Here is a 24677-nt window from a genome sequence, read left to right on the forward strand (position 1 = left end):
CTTGGGGGTCTTTTTACAGCGTTCTATTGTTGTGGCACTCTCGATGAATGAAAAAGTGCTATATTAGTTCTTGTAAAAGCACACGGGTCGCATTCATAAAAGATTACCAACGCCCGCATAAAATAGGGATTCGAATTTGTATTAGTATTTCATACAGTAAACTACATATCATTATCTATTGTGTATTTCATAACTGTTGTATATATTTAACAGGCAATTATTAGATATAGTATAGTTCATTTAATTATTGAAAACATTTCAAACGAACAAAGCATTAAAATTTATCAACTAAAAATTATTTCCTAAAATATCAAACCAACTATACTCACAATATTAATATTATGACAATCTATTAACAGGTCAATTGAAAAGTCCCCGGCCTGACACATAGATGGCGATACTAGAATTAAATCCATATGATTTTTAGTTAGCCCTAATCCTCAAAAGATGCGTATATAAATTTGACAATTTTCGGATCATTAGCTTGTGAATTATAGCATTTTAAGTGAAGCAACTTTTGTTATTGTGAAAACAATTGATATAAAGGAATTTCGGGTGTTGATAAAATAATGCTTCTTGAAGGAAAAAAATACAGTTGAAGCAAAAACTTGGCTTGATTCCGAGTTTCCGGACACAGCCCCAGGAAAATCAACTATCAAGGATTGGTATGCTAAGTTTAGACTTGTTGAAATGAGCACCGAAGACGGTGAATGCAGTGGACGCCCAAAAGAGGTTGTTACCGACGAAAATATTTAAAAAATCCACAACAAAATGATTTTGAATGACCGTAAATTGAAACTGAGTTAAATAGAAAACACTCTAAAGATATCAACTGAACGTGTACATCATATCATTCACGAATATTTGGGTACGAGAAAGCAAAGTGGATGCTGCGCGAGCTCACTTTTGATCAAAAACAACGACGAGTTGATGATTGGGAGCTGTGTTCCAAAATGATCAATCGTAATAATCCCGAGTTTTTGCGTCGATATGTGACAATGGATGAAACATGGCTCCATCATTTCAATCTGAAATCCACTGGACAGTCATCCGGGTGGACTGCATACGACAAACCCACTCCAAAGCGTGACTAGCTTGAAAAACGAAGGATCATCAACAGTGACTGTTACATAGTGATATTGGACTGTTTGTAGGACGAAATCGCCGAAAAACAACCACATTTGAAGAAAAAGAAAGTGCTGCTTCACCAAGACGATGCACCATGTCACAAGTCAGTGAAAACGATAGCAAAAATCCATGAATTTGGCTTCGAATTGCTTGCTTATCCATCGTATTATCCAGATCTGGTCTCCAGCGACTATTTCCTGTCATCAGACCTCCAAAGAATGCTCGCTAGGAAGAAATTTTCGTCGAATGAAGAAAGTGATCGCCAAAACTGAGGCCTATTTTGAAGCAAAGGACAAATCGTACTACAAAAATGGTATAGAAAAGTCGGAGGGTCGCTATAATCAGTCCATCACTCTTAAAGGGAATTATGTTGAATAAAAAAAAACAAATTTTTCAAAAAAAATGTGTTTTGCTATGGTAGGCCGGGAACATTTTAATTGACATGTAAAGGAATGTATTTATTAATTAACTACTGATTTTTCAAAACTTGTAAATATAAAGTAAATAATCAAAGTATTTGATACAACGTTCAAACAAATAAATGTCATATTATAACGTTAATCGTCAAACACCTTAACAGTTATCAATGATTTAAAATGTTTACAGACTTACTGTTAATAATTCATAATTTCTTCTATTTGTCGTATGTGTTGCATCTACGCCAATTATAGAGTCAGTTTAATTTTAACTACTGCATAGTTTCATTGCTTTATTTACATCTGATCCAAAGAATTTTTTTTTCCTATTTCATTGTTTTTTTGCTTTTTTATTCGAATCTTCGATCTCATCCTTACAGACAGCTAACCTTTAATTTGCCTTCTCTTGTTTTCATTTATCTACTGCTTTCCACTTTGTCTTATGTCCCACGTGGGATGTAACTAATAATATAAAGCTATTTTATAATTAATAAACGTATTTATTGTAATATTTGGTTAGTGTTTTATTAAGAAATGTATTTGCAGTTATAAATATCTTGTAAATAGAGAGGACAGATGATTCTTGTTATTCTCGAATTTTGTTAATCTGCGTTAAGATGCAACTTTCGCATATATCGGTTTTTTCCATCGCAACTTTTGTTCTCTCTAAAAAAAATTAAATATAATTTAACGTGATCATACTGTTCTTAATCGTTGTTTATCCAAACTTGTCAATTACTAAACAATCTATAGATATTTTCAGTCGATAGTTCCCAACGCTAGTAAAAATATATAGTTCCAGATCCATGCAATAAATGCTCAATTTTGATAGGAAAGGGCTGATAATTGATGGTAGTTTAAAAACTTCATTAACTCTTTTTATTTTACCAATATCTAACTTAAAATTATTATAATTGACTAATAATTATTAACTTATCAAAAATTTTATTACAGTTACCAACAAGACTACAAAAATATTTATATAGAAACAAATAAAAACAAATATTATGCCACTGGTTGCATAATATACAGACAAACAATCATAAAAACCTATGGAATGGTTTCCTATCTCGTTTTCTGAGCAGGTTTTAGCCACAAATTTTAATATTTAACAACCAGTCATCCTTGGTGCAGGTCAATCATATCTTAACGATGTTAGTTTCGTCGATATCACTCGTCTAATGATTATAATAAACTATTATAAAAATAACGCTTAAGTGATTAAATTAATACGGCAAGATCATACAATATATTTATGCTTATATGATTAATGAATGTTTTTTGCTATATTATAAACACTAACAAAAATACCACCGATCCATATAGTAAAATTAACATTCACACAATAAATTATAATAATTAAAATTAATTTAATTTACATTACTAAATATTTGATTTATTGTTTAACTAAAACAAATAACTAAATATATTATATCAAACAATGTACATCGATATTTTCAATACAGATATATATTAGGTTAATATAAAAATGTATATCTAAATATTTATATAATTTCTATATCTCATATTAGTTCATTAATATATTGATTAGAATTAAATTGTCATATTCAACAACCAGTCATCCTTGGAATGGGTCAATAATACTGTGATGTTCTTAAACATGATTATGTGGTGTCATTGATATCAACAAACGGCGTCTGATTATTTTAATAAATTAAAACTGACGACTACCTTATTAAGATAAATTGTGGTTAATAAAGACGGAGATACAAACCAATATTTTTATGACTGATTCAAATTTTCACCTAGTCTCGCCATTTTTATATAATAAATGTTTTTTTTTTAATGGAATCTTGGATTGTCTAGGCTTAATTTCTAAGTTGATATTAAGGTTTCCGACTACAAAATGCCAATCAATGCCACAAAAAGCCTATATCAAGTCTGGATGCTAGCGTGACGGTCTTTTTTTATCGGATTTTACATAAATTAAAAATGCACATATCCTAAGAATATTTACACATAAACTACAACATTAAAAGTAATTTTTTAATCTATTACAATAAATCATTGAATAGTAGGACTAATCCAGACAATATTTTGTTGCAACAATAATAAACAAAAATAAAACTCTAAGTACACCGGACCCAGACTTCGGAAAACTCATTGTAAACTCATCTGGCCAAGACTGACCTGAAGTTGCAAACTAACAAGCTGTCATATGAGTAAATATAACCTGATGCCAAGCATTGTTGTTTAAGAGATTAATACAGTATTTTTTAAATATTATTTTTGTGTATACATTATTCTTTAATTAGTTTGTTAAGGTAATTTGTTATAATAATACGCGTATAAAACAGTAAAATGTGAAAATCCTGAAAAATTAATAACTTAAGAACATATATTTGTACGTTGTTATTGATAAAAGGAATATGTTATATAATATAATATGAAAGTAGACCTGGTTGGAGGATGATGTGAATTCTTTACCAGCAAAATAGTTCGTCATGGACATAGTCATGCATAGGTGGTATTTGTGGGACGTTTGCTTTCATCTGATTATCCAGTTATATAGAATACTGGTTCAAATTAAGAGGACTGTAGGAAAATCTTCTTACCGTAATTGGACTATGACTGTATTTGTTTGACGTTGTAAGTACTTAATCAGTAGTCAATATTCGCTTCAGAAATGTAGCGATTTAGTTACGATTCAACAGCAATTCATAGATGTAAATTCAGTCTGAGTTTTTTTTTAAATTTTTAGTCCTGTAGCACTCATACATCCAGCTTTCTATTATTTTAATTTGTATCTCATAAGAAATACAAACAGTACTTATATTATGATCGAACTTGGCTATATGTGTATATAATTTTATCCACATATTCGGCAATTAACCTTCCAGAGCGTGGTGCATCTTAAACATTGAAACTACTAGAACACAATTTCTTTACATACACAAAAATGTTAGTGTGTATTAATAGTCAACCCAATCAATAGATTTTTAAGTAATAAAGTTTAATAAAATACGCTTGGCAAATATAATGTTAAACAAAAATTTTTGCTATTTAAACATAAAGTTCAATAATTTACTCAAAGAAATAGATTTATTTAACTGGGTCACTTTTTACTAAATACATTTATAAAAGAATAGCGAATGACTAAATAGTTCCTGAATTTTAGTTATTATTTGTATAATATATAATATACATTTAAAGTACGTCGTTGTTTTTCGATCTACATATGAGGTGCATTTACACAAAATAAACAGAATTTCTTGAAATGTGATGATAGAGGATGCTTCAAAATCAATCTCACAGTCGATGCAACTGAATACATTCACATCAGGAAAACACTCTCATACACTCGAATGAATCCATGATGATACCTTCCCATCTTCAGTCATCAATATCAGAATAATTTTAACGAATATTGTATGTACCATTTTACACCATATCACCTCATATCAGCATCATTAATTTCCTTATTCTTTTTTACAGCAACGCAGCAAAAACTACAACAATTAGTCAGTTAGTCATGAAATTTTCCACTGAGAATTATTTTTTAAATCCCCCTTTTTTGCTTTAGTGCTCATCTTCATATTATTATATTTTTAACTAAAAAAATTACAAATAAAATGTAAAATTAAATTTGCCTAAACTTCCACCCCGCTTAAGTCAGCTAAAATAAACAAAATCTTCGAAAATGAAACGAACAAAGCCCTAATTTATTTGCAAAAAAAAAGGATATAAGAAAAAAGTTTTGATGATTAAGTACAACGTGACTTGGTCCAAAAAAATACAGATGCCTCGGGCAGTATTTTTATCTGCGAAACTCAACGAACAACACAATATAAAATAAAGTCAATTTAAAAAAAATATAAAGGAGAGCGAAAAGTGTAGTCAAAACAGAGAATAGTATTATAAACATTAATTCTACTTGATTATATTTCATTATTCTTTATTGAAGATAGCTTTATTGAATACAGTAATTCATTCGTAATGTATAGTTTTTTATTTTATTTATATTTTTTCGAAAAAGGAGGACCGATTTTCAAAATTCTTTTTTTATTCGAAAGAGGGCACTTCCTAGGTGGCCCCATTGAAACCAAATCAGGATCTGTTGGAGGGAATTCGAGAAATGGAGGGAAAGGCTTAAATTATAAAGGGTCTTACAAAGTTTTCACATATTTTTATCTAAATGAAATAAAATAGAAAACTATTCTACGAATTGTCACAAGATGATACAATGCAGCAAGATCTTCGTTTTTTAGTGGCGTACTAATAAATGGTCTGTAATACTATATTAAATGCTTGTAAGTCTTTTGATCAGCGGTATCTATTGGTGAATATCAATATAGACAACAGTAAAAAACCTTAACTTAACTTTTATAATCATATCCATAAAATAACAGTATCCAAACGATCCAATATTATTGAGTTATTTAGTGTAAACAGACCATAACCATGAAATTTTCACAATTGCTTTTTCGACATGAATTGCTTTTGTTGTTTCATTTGAGGAAATCTCTCAATCAATCAGGGCTGGAAGCCTACTCCCTCCTATTCTAAATCTACTACCACAAAACCAAATCTTATATGTGTTGAAAAAATTTCGTTTTAGATACCTTTACTATGTTCATTAAAAATATATATTTGTTGTAATCGATTTTACAAATATATTGATTTTTCAATAAGCCTAGGATGTAAAAGTTATTTTGTTTTCTCGGATTTTTTAACGTTCGATCGTTTTATCTACTGTTAGATTGAGCTAAACGTCACCAATACATTTATATAATTACATAAACTATTGTGATACTTTGCGCCTAGCGATGATTGTTTTCTAACCGTATGCTAATGTAATATTAAATAATTAGTATCAAACAAAACATATAGAATAGATTTAAAAAAGAAAGGTTTTCTAATATTTTAAGCAGAAATAAGATATACTAAACAAACTAGAATTTTATAGAACGACTTTTCAAAAGTAGCCATGAACCCAACGTTGAACTAATGACTTTGAACAATATAGAGAAATAGCCTAATACCAATACACCAGTTTGTTAACAAATGGTGTGGTTTAGTGGTTTGTTAACAAACATTCAACAACTGATCAAATGACTATAAAGACAAAAAACTATGTTCAGCTAAATTCTTAGATGTAGTACAAGCCTTGGATAAGATTTGGCATGTCAACCTCGTCCATAGGCTAGAGAAAATGTTAATGACGCACACTGAACTATAGAAATCTTATATTATATCCAAAATGTTTAAGATCAAATAAGAGGAAGCTTACTCTAGAGCAAAGAAAGTTATAGCAAGTGTACCACAAGGAAGTGTGTTTGGACAATGTATATAAAATACATATTTTCCGGAATGGAACAGAAATAGTAAGAAGCAAATTACTTACACTGATACATTCAGATACCTGCTGTCACTCAGGAAATCAAGAGAACCGAATATTGAAGAATTGCGGCTACTAGGTAATACCAGAATAGAAGACACATTCAAAATAATGCAACTACTTGATCTTGTAAAGAAACATTACTAGACTATATATTATTTAGGTCCTCCTAGATATCTTAAAGACAAATTGTAGACTAAAAGCTATTATAAGACAAATTTTAGTTTAATGGGCAACGATTAGTAAGGACAAATAACAGGTCAATTGAAAAGTCCCCGGCCTACCATAGTAAAACATATTTTTTGACAAAATCAGTTTTTTATTCAACATAATTCCCATCAGGGGTGATACACTGATTATAGCGACCCTCCAACTGTTCAATACAATTTTTGTATTACGATTTGTTTTTTGCTTCAAAATAGGCCTCAGTTTCGGCGATCACCTATTCATTGGCTGGGGACCAGATCTGTAGAATACGGTGGATAATGAAACAATTTGAAACCTAATTTATAGATTTTTGCGATCGTTTTCACTGGCTTGTGACGCGGTGCATGGTCTTGGTGAAGAAGCACTTTCTTTTTCTTAAAATGCGGCCGTTTTTCGGCGATATCATCCTTCAAACGGCCCAATAACGCTATCTAATAGTTGCTATTGATGGTCCTTCCTTTTTTCAAGGTAGTCAATGAAAATTATTCCATGCGCATCCCGAAATACAGACACCACGCCTTGGAGTGGGTTTATCGTGTGCAGTCCACTCGGATGACTGTCAAATGGATTTCGGAGTGAAATGATGGAGCCATGTTTCATCCATTGTCACATATCGATGTAAAAACTCGGGTGTATTACGCTTGATCATCTTCAACCACTGGTCTAAATCATCAACTTGTCATTGTTTTTGGTCAAAAGTGAGCTCGCGCGGCACCCACTTTATACAGAGCTTTCTCATACCCAAATATTCGTGAATGATATGATGTACACGTTCAGATAATATCTTTAGTGTGTCTGCTATTTCATTCAATTACAATATACGGTCATTCAAAATCCTTTTGTGGATTTTTTAAATGTTTTCGTCGGTAACAACCTGTTTTGGGCGTCCACTGCGTTCACCGTCTTCGGTGCCCATTTCACCACGTCTAAACTTAGCATACCAATCCTTGATAGTTGATTTTCCTGAGGCAGTGTCCGCAAACTCGGCATCAAGCCAAGTTTCTCCTTCAACTGTATTGTTTCCTTAAAAAGCAATATTTTATCAATACGCAAAATTCCTTTTTATACATTTTTTTCACAGTAACAAAGGTTGCTTCACTCAAAATGCTATAATTCATAAGCTAATGATCCGACAGCCGTTAAATTTATACATGCATCTTTTGAGGTTTAGGGCTAAGTAAAAAAACATATGGATTTAATTCTAGTAGTGCCATCTATGTGTCAAGCCGGGTCATTTCAATTGACCTGTTATCTGTCACTTTCTGGTCTACTTATTTTTTATAACCTACATACTTACTATATAAACGTAAAGGTAATTTTAAACTATTGTACGATACGTATACAAGTGAAACAGTCTATAAAACAAGTAATTACAGCCATTATCAGAACGAATTCCAGAAAGTTCACTGTTGGCGTACACGAAACTCACATCCATATTGCACGTTTCTACCTCTCATCAAAAAGCCCTAGCAAACAATTTCCTACCGCCCTTACCCGACAACTCGAAGCCGAAACGTCGGCGAAAAGTAGGGACCGACACATAAACAAATTAACGCGCGAAACTGGAGGAAATTTCCGCGGAAACACATAAATTTACCGCCAAGAGGAATTATTAAGTATTCGCCTTTCAGCACGCTTAAGAAACCTCACGGAACTATTCCGAAGTTCGCGTCATTCGAGCTTTCGCATGATGTCGGGAAACATTTAATTTGTTCTACTTATAGTCTCATGGTTATAATGATGATATTAAGGCAAATTGTACTTACTGAAAGTTGCTATTATGCCTACAGATCTTATTTCTTCCAAATAGTTTTACTTTACAATGTTGTTGTTAACTATGCCTACAGATCACTTTTATTCATTACAGTTTACATAAATTGGAGGAGAGTAAGGTCAATCACCATGACTTTTTCAACCGTTTAGATTAATTGAATCATTATACGATTTTAAAGTAGTGTTATAAATTAGAAGACCAATTGTTGGCGTAAAAGCCAGTTCAAACTATCACAGTCTGACAAGCCTTCAACTGTCAGCATAATTATAGCAAAACTATTTCCCATTGGGAAAATTACTCCAATAATTTTAACGTGGCGGTTACATTGCTTACAATTGGTGTTACAATATCATATTTTCGCTGGACATTTTCCTGGAAAATCGGCGCCGACATATCAGCGAGTGTGAAAGGGTTCCATTTGTTTACCTGAGATTACGCGTCCACCGATATCGTTGTCGTGTCGGTGCCGGCAGATATGAAAACGCCCGATTGCTTCCCGCCGATATGCCGTTACCGGCAACGACACCCTACCGACAATTAATTTTGACTAATCATTTAGTAGATTAGAAAGTAGAGAAAGAAATGGTATTGGAAGTAAAAATATATAAATGAACTGATAGGTGTTACTTTAAATATGAACGTGATGTGAGAAATTAAACAAATAAGCGACGTATTGTTACTAAAATGACCAGCAATAGCAACAGAAGAAGACTTGCATGACAAAACTCCGCCACATCTTACAAGACCTATTGTATTTATATACTGTTTCAGCTAGAATTGTTTTTAAATTTTATATATTTTATATTCATATTATTTTTTTACTCATGTATACTTTATATAACACTTAAACAGAAAGAACTGTGCACTGTAGAGTCACTGAAAATTAGCTATATCAATGGGAAGTTCCACTATTACCAGTGTATACATCAAAAACAGCGCCTTCAGAATTTAGATTGACGCAGCATAGCTTGACTGGCACATGGTTTAGAAAAGTTGATGAAATACGAAACTGCCTCCATGATTAAATCACTCTAAAACCAATATCGTTCTTTCGACACAATAGTCACATTTTCCAGAAATACGAGGAGGAACTGTACAAAATTATGGTAAATATATTGATTAATATACATTGTGCCAAATTTTCTCAATGAGTGACATTTTATATTCTAATATTTGATCAAAATAAGTGCAATACAATAGTCCAGTGGTACATAATCATACTAAATTAATATTATATATTGCAAAAATATTATCCAATATCGAATATATCTCATTAGAGAGTAGAAAGAAAGGGACTGAATATTAAAGTTTTCATAGATGAACAACGTTTAACAAAGACATTTTTCTAAGAATACGTTAATGTGATGTGAGCATTGTTCTTATAAATGCTAATATCAATGTTACTCCACATTCCTCATAGTTCACTAGCGAATTATTCTTCCCACACAAGCCCACACATCATCATTTGTGTATCTTTCATATTGGTTTCTATCTTTATAAATATGTATGAAAAAATGTATTTACTGAATTTATAATCCATCAAAAATTCAAGAAAATATATATTTTTTTCAAATTGACCTGTGAATGTTAAATTTATGTGCATGTATATATATATACATCGAGTACATCGAGTCAGACATTCTTCAGTTTTAATTTATTATTTTAATAAGACGTTGTTTCTTGATACCAATGACACCAGATAATCGTGTATGATATCAGATATGATTGACCCATTCCAAGGATGACTAGTTTTTAAATTTTATATATTTTATATTCCTTATGGCATGGTAATTATAGTTTAATTATATCTTAACACTTAAAAATTACGAATTATGCTCTGTAAAGTCACTGAAAATTAGTTATATCGGATTAATTACGATGAATCTTGATAATGTGTTTTAAAATCGAAATTGTAATGGAAGAGGGTAATGTAATTACTAATATATATAAGGTGTTCTTTGATTATATACCTCTCAAAACTATACAGGATTATTTTAACAAATGTGAATCTATGTTGATGATAGTAAAAAAAAATTCAAATGTAGTTATTGCAACAATAACTTTTTCTAGATGAACTAGCATCTGGTGAACATGGTGAGGATTGAAGCCATTTCATATCCAGCTATTATGCTGCTAGTATTATGATGATTAAATATAATTTTTCAATCAACCAAAGGGATCCTAACCAACACAACAGACTTGATGACATGAGTTTTACCACCTGGATATGTAGGTAGTGCAACTGGCTGTGGTGATTTGGCACCAGTGACAGATAAATTAATAAATTAAATATATACATTTATATATATATATATATATATATATATATATATATATATATATATATATATATATATATATATATAGGATTTATTTGGTGAGACCAGTATTGTTTATTACGTAAAAATATGATTCATTTCTAGGGTTGTAATTACACGTGTTAAGATCAAAGTAGTTTTAGAATTAAATGTACTTCAATGTACTGAAACCTCAATATTAAGGTATACTAGTTAAACTGTATCATGAAAGAGACTCAAGGGCAATAATATAATAGAGTATGACGTTAAATTAGCCAAGTCAACGAAAAAAAAAAAAAAGAAAGCGGGTCCTCTTGTTATTTCGTTATATATTCAAACTAAAGAGGCTATTCTTGGTACAATGAATGAATTATATGGCCAGTTTGATATTGTCGTGTTCTTTGTTATTAAATATTAAAACCCTACTTATGCATTAAAAATATATATTTTGTTGAATAATATATAACCGTAGTCTAAAAATAGTATCATTTCAGTTATCAGAATTTAATGGTAGCCTCTCAAAGTCTGGAAAGAACTCTCAGTTATTAATATAATCTGAGATTCAACGCATTTTTGCAATCTTCGAATAAATTCGAATTAAAAAACATCGGGAGTCAGTGTAGTCATTTCAGTCGTTTCTTACCGAACATTGATTTTATCATACAGTTAGTAATATCGACCCCCCTTCCTTCAATTGGTCACTCAGATTTTTTCTCAATATGTTCACATCAATTACAATAGTAACAATCCCTAGTTGTAGTTACATTTGTTTTTAACAATTTATAATAGATCATGCGCTTTTAACCAGTGGACATATCGCTTTGCAATTGGTGTTCACAGTTCGTCAACCAATAGCTAGTTTTGGACATGATATCATAGATGTATCTTTAACTATCGCACCAACTTATATACCAGAAGATATCCGGGTTTATTCAGCCTGGATACTTGTCAAATTGTTCCTTGTTAAGTATGTAAATTAAAATTAATAAAAAAATATCCCAGGGGGAATCAAATATAAACAGAAATTTGGAGATGCTACACTGTATCATAATCGAGAGTATACGTGGATCTGGGAATTCAGGGAAAACCACATCCGTGCTGTTCTAGAGCTTACTGCGATTGACAAAAAACAAACGACGGGGTATGCCAATTGGAGACGTCATCAACTTTCATGACAACGCCAGGCTATGCGCAGCAGTTCTGACAAGAAATAAATTGGAAGAATTGCTCTGGGAAACCCTCGAGCACTCTTGTACCCTTGAAAGAATCACTTGGGGTAAAATAATTGAAAGCAATGAAGAAGGGAAGAAGAAATAGAAGAAGAGAAAGCAGAGAGAAGATTATTATCTGACAGCACGCCCTCAAACTTTTTATGAAGAAGGAATATTCAAAATTCCAAATCGGTGGAAAATCTATGTATAGCACGGAGGTAACTACGTTGAAAAATGTTAAATGTTTAGTTTGTGTATAAAATTAATCAATGCATGTATACTACAAAATTACAGTTTATATTTGATTCCCCCTCGTATATTTACATCTAGATCAAGATCCAGGACAATTTTGGCTGTAGGACGATCACCTCGGTGTTTTAAACACAGCTTTTATCAAGCCATTTTTTATACGAAAATATTGGATTTTATTGTATACAATTTCTTTAATATAGCATAAATATTAAATATACATAGCATAATTAATAATTATTGTAACAAAAAACCACTCCATAGAAGTACATTTTAAATAAGTAAATAAAATAATAGATATGGAATAGGTTAATATTTAGATAATAAATTACTTGTCTGGGATGTAATTGACTAATATACATTTAGAGTTTAGTTTAATGAAATGTAAAGAGTTTAAAATAACAAAAATATTAGTTTTAGTTTAAAATTACTTTATTTGAGGAAAAGAAGTCGTGACTTCTTGAATCTTATATTCTAATGTAAAAGAAACCCTATGCCTAGACTCCTCACTCATCACATATATCAGTCTGACATAAACTCACTGTTTTTCCTTGAACAACCAAGGACGTATCAGTTTAGCGATATAACATATGTATATGAAAATTTCAATGTATTTAGGCATCGATTACACTTTTCCTCTACAAAAAGTTTCTAGTACAAAAGAAAGAAACAGCAACTAATTAGAAATTAGTCATACAATTTTTCGAACGAAAAAAAAATCGAGACCAAAATCAATTAGACATAAAAAAAGCATTTTACGCTTGTGTAGATTGGGCTTGAACAAATTTGAAACTAACAACCGAAAAATGCACCTAAATTTTGACAAAGGTTTCGATTCATATAATTATATTATTTTGTCTAAAATTTTCCATTCACTTTCACTTTATATCACATCAAAATGTTGAATTTGGAGTATTTTAAAATAATATATTTTATTTCGGAATCATTAACTAATTCGTCTTATATATTATAAACTATATTTCAACAACTAAAATATTATCTTATCGTTGTTACTAAATCTATCCTTAATTATTACGTAAAAATATATTCGTTTTGTAGTTTTTAGTTCCTAGTAGTAACTAAAACGTTTTTTTGTTACTATGTATGTTACAGCATTTTAACTGACGTGTATAAATTAGTCAAATTAACAATTCACATTACGCGTCGAACAGGGATAACCTTAAAAGTCAAGTAAGTGTGTGTTTCAACGATGTTATTGTGATAAATACCGATAATTGTATAGCAGTAACATAAAATTAACATCTATCGCATAGATAAACTCTAAAAGATTATCGTACTAACCTTGTACTGGTATTTGTTTATTTATTCAGATTTGCATTATTTTATGTTATATTAATACGTCATATTTATAATTAAAGCACCTTTTATACCACTTAGTAGCGTAGGTGTGTCATGTTTATTGTCTATGCTCTCTGCCAGTATTCTTGCTTCGGCCTTCTTTTTTCCTCTTTACAATGTAGTAATATGGTAAATATATAAATAGTAAATATGGCAAAAATATGGCTAGCAATGGTTAACAAAACACTTTCTCCCATTTCCTATAGATTACTTGTTAACTGCTAGGTTTTATACTAAATGTTCTTATTAATTTCAGTCAAGAGTATCAACTTTAACGTGGGGCCACAATGATAAGTGACTTTTTTTAGCAACCGGCACTCAGATACATATAGCCTGGGTAGCTAAGAGGATTGCTTCATTGTAGCTACTCTGCAGGCTCAGAATCCGTAATTTGATCCGCAACGAGATGATGCTCAGTCAACTTCCGCTCCTCATAAGATTAAGAAACATAATAGGAAATTTGTTCGCTCATACAATAAGGGTAAGCCATAATGATGATTGACAAGCGAAGAAAACTCATGACGCACCTGACGCATTTTAGTGCTGTGTCCCCGAACCAAGTGCTTTAAGAGATTTTGTATCCAGACCTCCAACGGGATCAGCTCGTTTGCACTGCACGATGATTATCATCGGACACATGCTACACTTTGTACCTGGAATATTTAGGTGGCTTGGTTCCGTTATTGAAAGGTAAACGAACCAGTAAAATTCGACCGGAATTTGTTATTTTCTATCCCCAAGTCGAAGGTATTGTGATTAAATAAATGTCAACGCGACATAAACATTTTATGAGATTTTAGAGTACCACAGGCATCATTCACCAACCGATTCCAAAAGTTCTTCCAGTTCAGGGCGTTCGACTACAAACGCCAGCGGTGGTTGCAGTGGCAGTTCGGAATCCAATCCGATAGGATGGGTGCACGGCATCGCCCAGGATGCAAAGGAGAAAGCAGAAGAAGCATAAAAATTCGTTCGTTCGGACTGAGTTGAATGGCAGTGTTGGGGTGATTTAGATCTGGATCAGGACGAGTTAAATTATGCTGATACTTTACCAGAATTAAGCCGTTATATTTATCGAATGCTAGTTTTAGAATAACATTATTTTTCAGCAAGTACGTCTTGTGGAGGAGACGTCCAATATTTGGGGAACTAAATTCAAAATTCACGGTCTTGCCAACGAAGTTCCTGCTAATTTAAAAAGTTTGCGTTTATATCCATCTCCTGATTTCTGCCTTTAATAAATGCCTTTATCTACTCTATTCTCAACCTCAATTTGGACATTTATGACTTCTGGATCTTCCATCACCATAACTTTCATTTTGTTTTTATTCATAACCATTATTTATATCATATTCCATGTGTTTATTTATTTTCTATAGGTGATCTGTCCTATCACTTGCTATAATTACACCATGTACATAAATTGCTATTAATATTCCTGTTTTTTTTTCATATTTTTATACCCTATATGTTGTCCTGTTTGGTCTATTTGACATTTTTTTATTATTTCATCCATTAATGTTATGAACATAGTTGGGCTGAAACTTCCACTTGGTCTTGATCCGCCTGTTTCTGATTCCCTGTTATTTGCTATCCTTATATATCAATCGTACGTTACATTAATACCCATTAAGTCTAACAAGTAAATGTCAGCGATATCACATGAATTGTATATATTTTCGTCATAATCGTCAATATATAATAACTGTTTAGGAAGAGAACCGACTAGCCAGTACACTGCTATTGATGCCGCATTATATTCCATTGCTTGTATTACTGGCCCCAAATACCCGAATTTCTGCACTTCTTCTAACTAGATCCCGCATTAGAGTACGATCTAGCGAGTTGTCCTTTCTTCATTAATTTTCAAGCCATGGCCCTGCAATGAGTTGAATATAACGCTATTTATAACGATTACAACAGCTCGGCCAAGAAACTTATCTACGTCTATTTTGAAATATTGTTCGCAACCAACATTCTGTTGAAAAACAGTATAGAGATGATATCTCTTTAGCGAATATATAGCCAACCATTAAAGGTGGGCCAACATTTCTTGTCATTTTAACTACTAGTTTGCAAGTTGCAGTGATTACAGAAGATAAAAATCACACACTTATTTAGCATTGGTAATTATCGACTGAGCTGTTGAGTTAAAGCTGTAAACAGTTAAAAAATGAGTCGACTGAAAACAGTAATTACTATTATATATATATATATATATATATATATATATATATATATATATATATATATATATAATTTCAATTTCATATTCAATATATACAACATTTCAATTGATTTTTCCAGTCGTTACAATAGACGGAGATTCCTTGCCTATTTAATTTTTAGAAAGAAAAGGTAGATAGTTTATTGGATCTCTGTGATGTAGAGATCAGTTAATTTTAAATAATTTACAATGATACCAAATATGTTTCATCGTATTTTAGTATTAGGAAAGTAACGGTGATATAATATGCTTAGTTTATTTCCATTCCACTAGCATGGGTGCTAATGTTCGTTGTTTTTGCAGTAATGACATAAACGAGACCGAGAGGTCCATCTCGTATTAATACTGGGAAACAAAAGGAAAAAAATAATTGCCGAATTCTATTATAGTCCAAAGAAGAGATTTATTTTGAATGATATAAAATAATATTTGATTTTGACCAATAAAATATCTTGTGAATCGCTTTTCGACGATAACTGTAGAGTGTTCCGTCCGAAAGCTTTTTTAGAAAATATCAAATTATATTATGGTCAGTCTCACAGTTATGCTAGATTCTGACCTCAAAATAAGATAGATGGAAATGAAGTCGGAGGAATGAGTCAGACAAAACGCAGCTTTAAATTAAAAGCGTGAAGTTCGAGTGACGGTAAACCACGAATGAATTCAAGAGTTTTCCCCAGAAAGTAAATACTTCTCGGCTAACAATGGTTAGAAAATAGTTGGAGAAATAAAATAATAGGAGTGATGTGACAACAATTTAACACATGGAGCTACGTTTGACAGGTATGGCTAGAAGGAGGTAAAATAGCTTGTTAAACTATAGTTATACATGGGAATAATGGAAAGCCCTCATAAGGAAAACGTTTCCCGAAAACAGTGACTATGCTACTACTTTAAGAAAAGTATTGGGCCACCATACGCAGCCTACCGAATCAATGACTACTTATTATTTCGAAAAAATAGAACTACTGAGCGCCTGTGATATCTCAGAAAAAAGAAGTGTTTCATGAATGTTTCATCATTATAGACGGTATTATAGATCCCGTTGTCCAAAATTCTGCACATGCAAGAAGCAATATGAGCAATACCGGTTTGCTATAGAGATTGAAAATACCAGAAAGCTACCAGATAAAGAAAGTGTAATTAATTATGTTTCTAGAAGAGACCTCCACACTGGAAGAGACCCGACAGTTGTAATTAGAAAGCGATGTCACAGTTTACAAAGGAAAATAATTTGAAGTGTTTCAATTGTCATGAAAAAGAACATATTTTGCGGAGTACAAGAAGCCGAAACTGGTTTGTGAGAAATGCGACCGATTGACGCATAGTGCTAGGGACTGTAACTCAGCATTTTCTAGGGGTATCAGAAATAAGCAGTCTTGCGGTAGCACTAATTTTGTGTTTAGTATAAGTTGTCGGCCAGTTTAGATCTTTTATTTCAATTATTGATCTTTTGGTGAATTCGCTGATAATTAAGAATTTATCGTTTACACAAGTAATATTTAATTTGAGTTTTACAATCTCAATTTGCAATCAAGTTTTTCTCAACTAACTTTTCCTTGTGTTGTGTATGACATTTAAATGTAACGACAATATCTGTTACAGCAATTATCTTGTATTACCTCCACGATTAACACTCGAATAAAAATAATGCCGGACATATAATATTAACCGTCCTGGCATCTGCTCGTAAAATCAACCCTCCTTCATTTAAATACCATCCCAAGATCTCGGAGACCCGTTACTGCCCTCACCGGACCTATTCATTTTATTGGCGACATAACGGCATCGTATAGGTTGCAGTACGTTCGCGCGGGCCCATTCTAAACGCATCGTCGTCTTCGAGAATTCGCCGGACTGTCCTCAGACCGTACTTCAGGAAACCCTATCCATTCAAAACTAATACTACTCGGATATCCAGCAGCGGCTCTTTAGTTGAGATACTGAGGCCTTTGTGCTCGATCCCTGGGCGTAGTAACGCCAGTTGTAATCGTTGCCAATTAGTTGTTTCGCAATGGGTCTGAAATAATTTCGCCAGGTCACTTTCGGATGAAAATCGAAACTGTGGTCGTTATGGTTTAATTATCGGACATATCAGCCAAGCTTGGAGCTGTTATAAATTAAAATATAACATAAACAAACGAAAGTAAACAAAAAAGCCTATTACTTTATTTTTTTTTAACACGACTTACTTTTGATAAGTGAAGAAAAATTATCCAGAAGGTTATTTAATATTCAATAGACTCATTAGTTAGTATTATTTTTATTTCATATCTCCCTTTTTGTGGCGATTGTTGGGATTGTAATAATGATCAACTTTTGAAATCAACTCTATAATGTCGAAATATTAGGCCTATACTTACAAACTTTTATGTTTATATGAAAAATCGGCAGAATGTACTTTATTCAAAGTATTGTCCATTGATAATCCCTACTTTTTCACATCTTTCAAGAAATTTTACGAATTCCATCACAAACGAACGACGTATCTTTTGACGCTATCCAGAAAGCAACCCATTTTTGGTACCTTCATACAAAGTGCAGCGCTGAACAGTTGTCGAAACAAATGATAATCAAAAGGTGCAAGGTCTGGACAATACGGCGGGTATTCTCCAGAAGGTAATAGTTCCCAACTAATGTTTCCAATTATATTTTCACACGTTTTGCAACATGCGGTCGAGCATTTTCATGTTTAAGAATAACATTATTGTGACTCTTTCGTATTCCAAGTGCCTTTCGTGCAGTGGTCGGCTTAAATGGATGAATCGTAGTCGATAGTTATACCCATTGAAGGTTTCATAAGGTTTTAGTAGCTCATAGTAGACCGCACCAAGGTAATTCCATCAAAAACGGGGCATTGGCTTGGAGCCATTGATATTTGCTTTCGTTGATATTGATGCATGGCCAGGTGGCCCCCATGATTTTATTTTGCTTTGGATTATGGTGGATCCACCAATAGATGAATCAGATGGATCCACTTTTAATCATCAGTAACAATAAGATGCAAAAAACCTTTCCGATTTTTAAATATATACATGTTGAAAGCGATATATCGATATCAATAACAAAGAAGCATTTTATGTATTTTTTTCAGGTATTAGAAGGTGTAAGAAGAGCGGAAGAAAATTTTATATTGATAAATAAATCAACAAACTGAACAGAACGGGATGTGGTATGTAAAAAATTAATATTTATATCATGGCCTGGAAATTCCTACAGTCAAGGAAGAAATTAAAACTCACTGGCAAACACGAAGCCCGACTGCGCCTCCATGAAAACATGAAATCCCAGAGGCGCTTCAGCTACTACATGGGCGACATTCTATTTTCTGAGTAAATAGGACTAAACCCTTGGAACTTGTGTGATAGTGTGTGAGTGAAGGGGTGTAAGGTGTGAAAACGGAACTATAGACAGTCGCTGGATAGACTACAGTGTGTAAATTATAATAATAATTGTTAGCAGTAAATTAATGGTTCCTCTAGGACCATGGTTTTAATATTGGTTTTAATAATAAATAAATTTATAAAAAACTAGTAACCAAAGGAAAACTAGCCCAAGTCCTATATAGTCCCATAACACATTCATAGTATCAGTTAAAGTATACAATGTTATTACAAATATGTTGCAAGATGACAAGCAAAATATGTAAGACCATACAGATACAAGAATATATGAATGCTACAGTAAAATGGTCGCATAATCCATGACAGTGATAAGGATAGAAGATACAAACAACCCAAACGAACATCCATTATATTACATAGATGGGCACTATTATATTTCTAGTAATAGTCCTGTAACGGTTAGAAAATTAATCAGCTTGTCCAGGTTCCCCAGTCTAATGCACTGGTCCATCGTCGGTCCCAGGTTGACCAACCGTCTTTGCGAGTTGTATCTTCGGAATTCTATTAGTATGTCTTTAGTTGATAGTGAGGAACCACACTCGACGCACAGTGGTGAACTTCCTCCCTTAATGAGAAAAACATGGGTCAGTTTGCAGTGACCAAATCTGTGACACGAAAATAAGCCTAAGTTGCGTCTGCTGATGCTAGTGGTGTTAAAGCCCTGATAATAGTCTCTTTCACCTCCCAAAGCTTGTTGTTTTCTGTTAGATCCCATCTGAGTTATTCGATAACATATGAATGTATTTGATAACATTATTTTTATTTGATTAGTTTATTGATTAGCATTTTCTTATATGTCGAAATAAAGCAAAATTAATTTTCATGTAGTGACATTGCGACGTGCTGACGTCATATATTTTGATGACATACGCTGTCTGTTTTATTCGTCGAGCTATACAAATAGTATTCATATAAAAATCAATTAACCTTGCACAGAATAAATCATTCAAATGTATTGAATTTACCTATGGTATCAAGTTATCATATATCACTCAGCGGTGGCATCATCTTGTATTCTCCTTCAGGATGCCTGTCAATTACCACTCTCTCGTCAGTCGTCTTTTGTTTGATACGCTGTGATTGTTCCGATTTTGAAACACACCTTCTTGAATAATCGATATTAATTATCGTTATTATTAGCGCGAACAATGAGAGCATAAGATGGCGTGACCTTGTTGTGGCTCTGTGGCGGTTTCCATTTGGAATGCGCACAATACATAATCTCGATCTCGCGGTAATCGACGCTTCTTTTCGACGGTCTTGAGGTCTGTTTTGCATGTGCATTACAGCGCATTGTGCGGGCACGATCGGATTTCTTTCGCACAATAGGCCGATAAATTCTCTGTTTCGTTGTATCATAAATTATTATGATGATTGGGTATTGAATTCAACAAATTATTTTCTTTTCTCTGTTGGTTCGGGAATCATTACGGTATTTTTTACAAGCAATAAATCGCAGGAAATCGCTGAGAACATCATTTCGCTGAATTTAATTTTTGTCATTTATTGGTTAGTTTAAATTACCAATACAGACACCTGTAATGAAAATATCTAATCAAGAGAGCATTTCATTGGTCGACGATCTCATACAAGTGACTAAAATCTGACGTCACATTCTACTAACCAATTAAATTTTAAATAATACCAAAATGTAATCTTTCAAAACCATTTATTAATATAAAATTCTATATAAATACAAATACTATACAATATCAAAAAACTAAAATGTAAGTATATAATGAATATATAGAATGTATATAAATAAAAAATAATTAAATATAAATATATAAATAATAACTAATGTGGATATAAAAACAGCTGCAGTCTAACTAAAAACATAACATATATCGTGGCAGATATAATCAAAATTGTCTATAGATCTTTTTGACCTTAGCTTTTTCGTATTCCTTTAGTGTTATCAATTCAAATAAGATGTGTTAAAGTTTCTATCTTTTTGCTCCTTCATAGTGAAAACAAAGCAGCACAGCTGAAAGTCTGTGTCGGTTAATATTTTACTTACTTGTTCAACACATATATGTATCCAGGCAACTTATAATTATTTTTACAATGTCATTGTGAAAATTATGGAACGGATAATTAAAACAGTTAAATCATATGATATATGTCAGAATGGAGTAAATATACCAAAAAGTACTAGTTTAAAAAACAGCAACAAATCAGAATGTATCAGAACAGAATGTATATTATCCGTATCACATATATCTCTTATCTCGGTTAGGGAGCCTTAAGCCAAAATATTAATTATAATCATCTTAACCAATACATATTCATTTCAAGTAAATAAACCCTAAATATTAAGTCACACACACACACAAACACATCCTTAATCTAGCTAACTTGAGTTGTTTCTTCCTGAATGAAAACTACGTCTGTTTTTTTATTTCCGCACATACACTGGATACACAATACTTTTGAGAATGAAGATACACTATAATCAAATAACGGTGATTATATTTAAGACACGAAAAAGCTAACAATCGCATTATAGAAATGAGCCAATTAAATAGGCAATTCAAATTAACCAATCAAAAAAAAAGTGGTCTGGGAGCTAGCATTGGACGGACCACGCAAGATATTCCTCGGTTTCGCCTATTTAAGTAAAACCTCTATATATACTCTATGTCGACATTTTTCTTGGTTGTCAAACACTTGTGGTTGTATTTAGTAAAGCATACTTCGTAAAATTATTTCACATTTGTTATAAATTAGTCACAAATTTAGTGCGTGTAAATTGTTTTACCTTAATTATTAGCAATGCTATGGAGAAGCCGACCTGACTTAGATCGCCAAAGTGCGATGAGACATAAAATGATGTAAAGTCGTATTGTACATCGCAATTGCGTTCGATAGTAAGTGGAAATAAAATGGGTAGGGTCAGAATACAACGAGTTCATACATGTCAAGCACAACAACAGCGAGCACGACACAACTAAATTGAACGATTCTACAGAAACAGTGCTACTGTGATCCAGGAACGGGCAACATTCCACTATGATGCAGATATAGATTATGGTACCAACGAGTCAGTTACCATCCATGATATTTGAAGAACTGAAAATTTGCAAAGTGATTTTATAATATTTAAAGAAAAAGGGCATTTTGTATATTCTACAAAACTTTTTATGTTACATGGTAAAATTAAATTAAATATGTCCGATTCCAAAAAAAGTCTTATCACCTCGTTCAATTACTGTAGATTTTTAATAAATAATTTCAGTAAAATACAAAAACATAAGAAAAGAACGAATAAATTAAGGTATCAATTAAGGAGTGATTAAGAATGTCTATTTAATTTGTTAGCTGAAAATAAAAATACTTTATAACTAAAACTAGCTAATAAATGAATACCATTCAACTTAACATCAATGTACCTATTATTACATCATCACAAACAAAAAAAAAACACATACATAATTATTAAACTTCTTTTTTTATCATTAACGATGGATAATTTATGAAGAGATCTCTGAGGACGCGTACGTCAAATTCAAGGTCGCCATCAAGGCTCAAGCATCATCCGTAACAAGTTTATGCCGGAAGCAACAGATTTTCAGTATCTTTTCTGTTCCATTCTCTTGCCGTGTGTTTTTCTATTCTTCACAACTGAAGTGAACGTTAATCCTTTAGATGAATCAAACAGACCTTGTCCATAAATTATTTCATAATAGCGTTTTAATATCAACAGTCATCAAGGTATAAAAATAAAAATTCTTAATATGTTCTATTTATTAAAAATATATTTATAAAAGCAAAGCATATTATACGAATATATATTTGTTGTTATTCATTATTATTATTTATTATATTTTTACTTTATTTCATTTTTGGATATTTGCTTAAAACAGTTAAATAAAATAGTTCTGCTAATAATATCATCTAACTATTCATCTTAATCATCTCAATGAACTTGATACATCAACAATTTTCTCTTAAATACTGAATGTATATAGCGATTAATGTTTATTTAGAAATATTTTTAAAAGTTGTATTATGGATATATATAATTCGGTGTGATTTAATGAAAATATATTATTGAAAGAAATTATATATCTTTCCAAATACATACAAGAATCGTATTTTTTGCAAACTTCGTAAATTTTTTCTTAACTATATCAAATAGAATTAAGGTTATTATATATATTTTATGTATTTCCGAAAACTTGATTAACGTTAATCAGTTTCTGCTTCAGTAAGAGGAAAAAAACATGGTTCTGAATATTGCCAAGTTTTCAAATTATCCGATAATATATTGTTATAGAGTGCTTTGTTTTTATAAATTAGATAGACATAATTAATATACGTCGATTTTTTGAACCAAGATTGGCAAAATATATCAAACCTGAGGTCTCAGAACAAGATGTGAAGGTGCTAGATAGCGGACTGATCGTTAATATATTTATATGTAGCCTATCAGTCGATTTTATAATAACAAAAATTGTGATGAACGCGATACAATGATTTTTGAAAAAGAGCTTAAAATGCTATGAAAATTAATATTTCTTGAAGACGGTTCGTATGAAGGAGGTTACACCAGAAATCGATTCGAAAAAAATTGGCCGTCTCAGATAGAAAAACACTGCCTAGATGTTTTTCCAGTTACAGTGGTCAATACAAGAAGTAAAGTTTGGGGTTGCAAAAAAATTAGTAAAATTGGTACCGCAGTTGCTAACAATGTAACAAAGACATAATCGAATACTATTTTGCAACATTTGGAATGTCTTACAACGAAATCCTAATCATTTTGAGTATTTTTTTACCTCGAGATTAACTCAAGTCCTCAGCATAAAACGGTTTAAGAAAATTGAAAATTGAATCCATCAGAACAACGAGCTCAAATCATTACTACTACCTTTTCGATAAATTATGGACAAACATCTTAAAAAACTGAAAAAAATCCATTAAAATAACAGACCTACCCACTATAAAACACCAGCTATGAAACATTCGTAGAATTTGTGAATATTTCAACATCCAACTAATAAGATTTAGCTCGGTCTAACATCTTAGAAAATGCATACCTACTGG

General features: G+C 32.0%; 2 protein-coding genes across 7 annotated transcripts in view; one reads left to right on the plus strand and one right to left on the minus strand.

Moving 5' to 3' along the window:
• Positions 1-24677, minus strand: part of LOC143206505 (Ig-like and fibronectin type-III domain-containing protein 1) — a 444726-nt gene that overhangs the window by 305950 nt on the left and 114099 nt on the right. The window lies entirely within an intron of this gene.
• LOC143191010 (tubby-related protein 4-like) lies at positions 13736-16255 on the plus strand. Of its 2 annotated transcripts, none has more exons than XM_076395644.1 (4): positions 13736-13832; positions 14257-14481; positions 14542-14747; positions 14801-16255. In XM_076395644.1, the coding sequence occupies exons 2-3, from the start codon at positions 14407-14409 to the stop codon at positions 14692-14694; spliced, it is 228 nt and encodes a 75-aa protein (XP_076251759.1). In that variant the 5' UTR covers positions 13736-13832; positions 14257-14406; the 3' UTR covers positions 14695-14747; positions 14801-16255. The 2 variants fall into 2 exon arrangements, with proteins under 2 accessions (XP_076251759.1, XP_076251768.1); XM_076395653.1 differs by lacking the exon at positions 13736-13832 and adding an exon at positions 13952-14129.

The sequence above is a fragment of the Rhynchophorus ferrugineus genome, unplaced genomic scaffold (assembly GCF_030347505.1).
Source record: "Rhynchophorus ferrugineus isolate W39M unplaced genomic scaffold, kcgeb_rfMv2 rfM1, whole genome shotgun sequence".
Lineage (NCBI taxonomy): Eukaryota > Metazoa > Arthropoda > Insecta > Coleoptera > Curculionidae > Rhynchophorus > Rhynchophorus ferrugineus.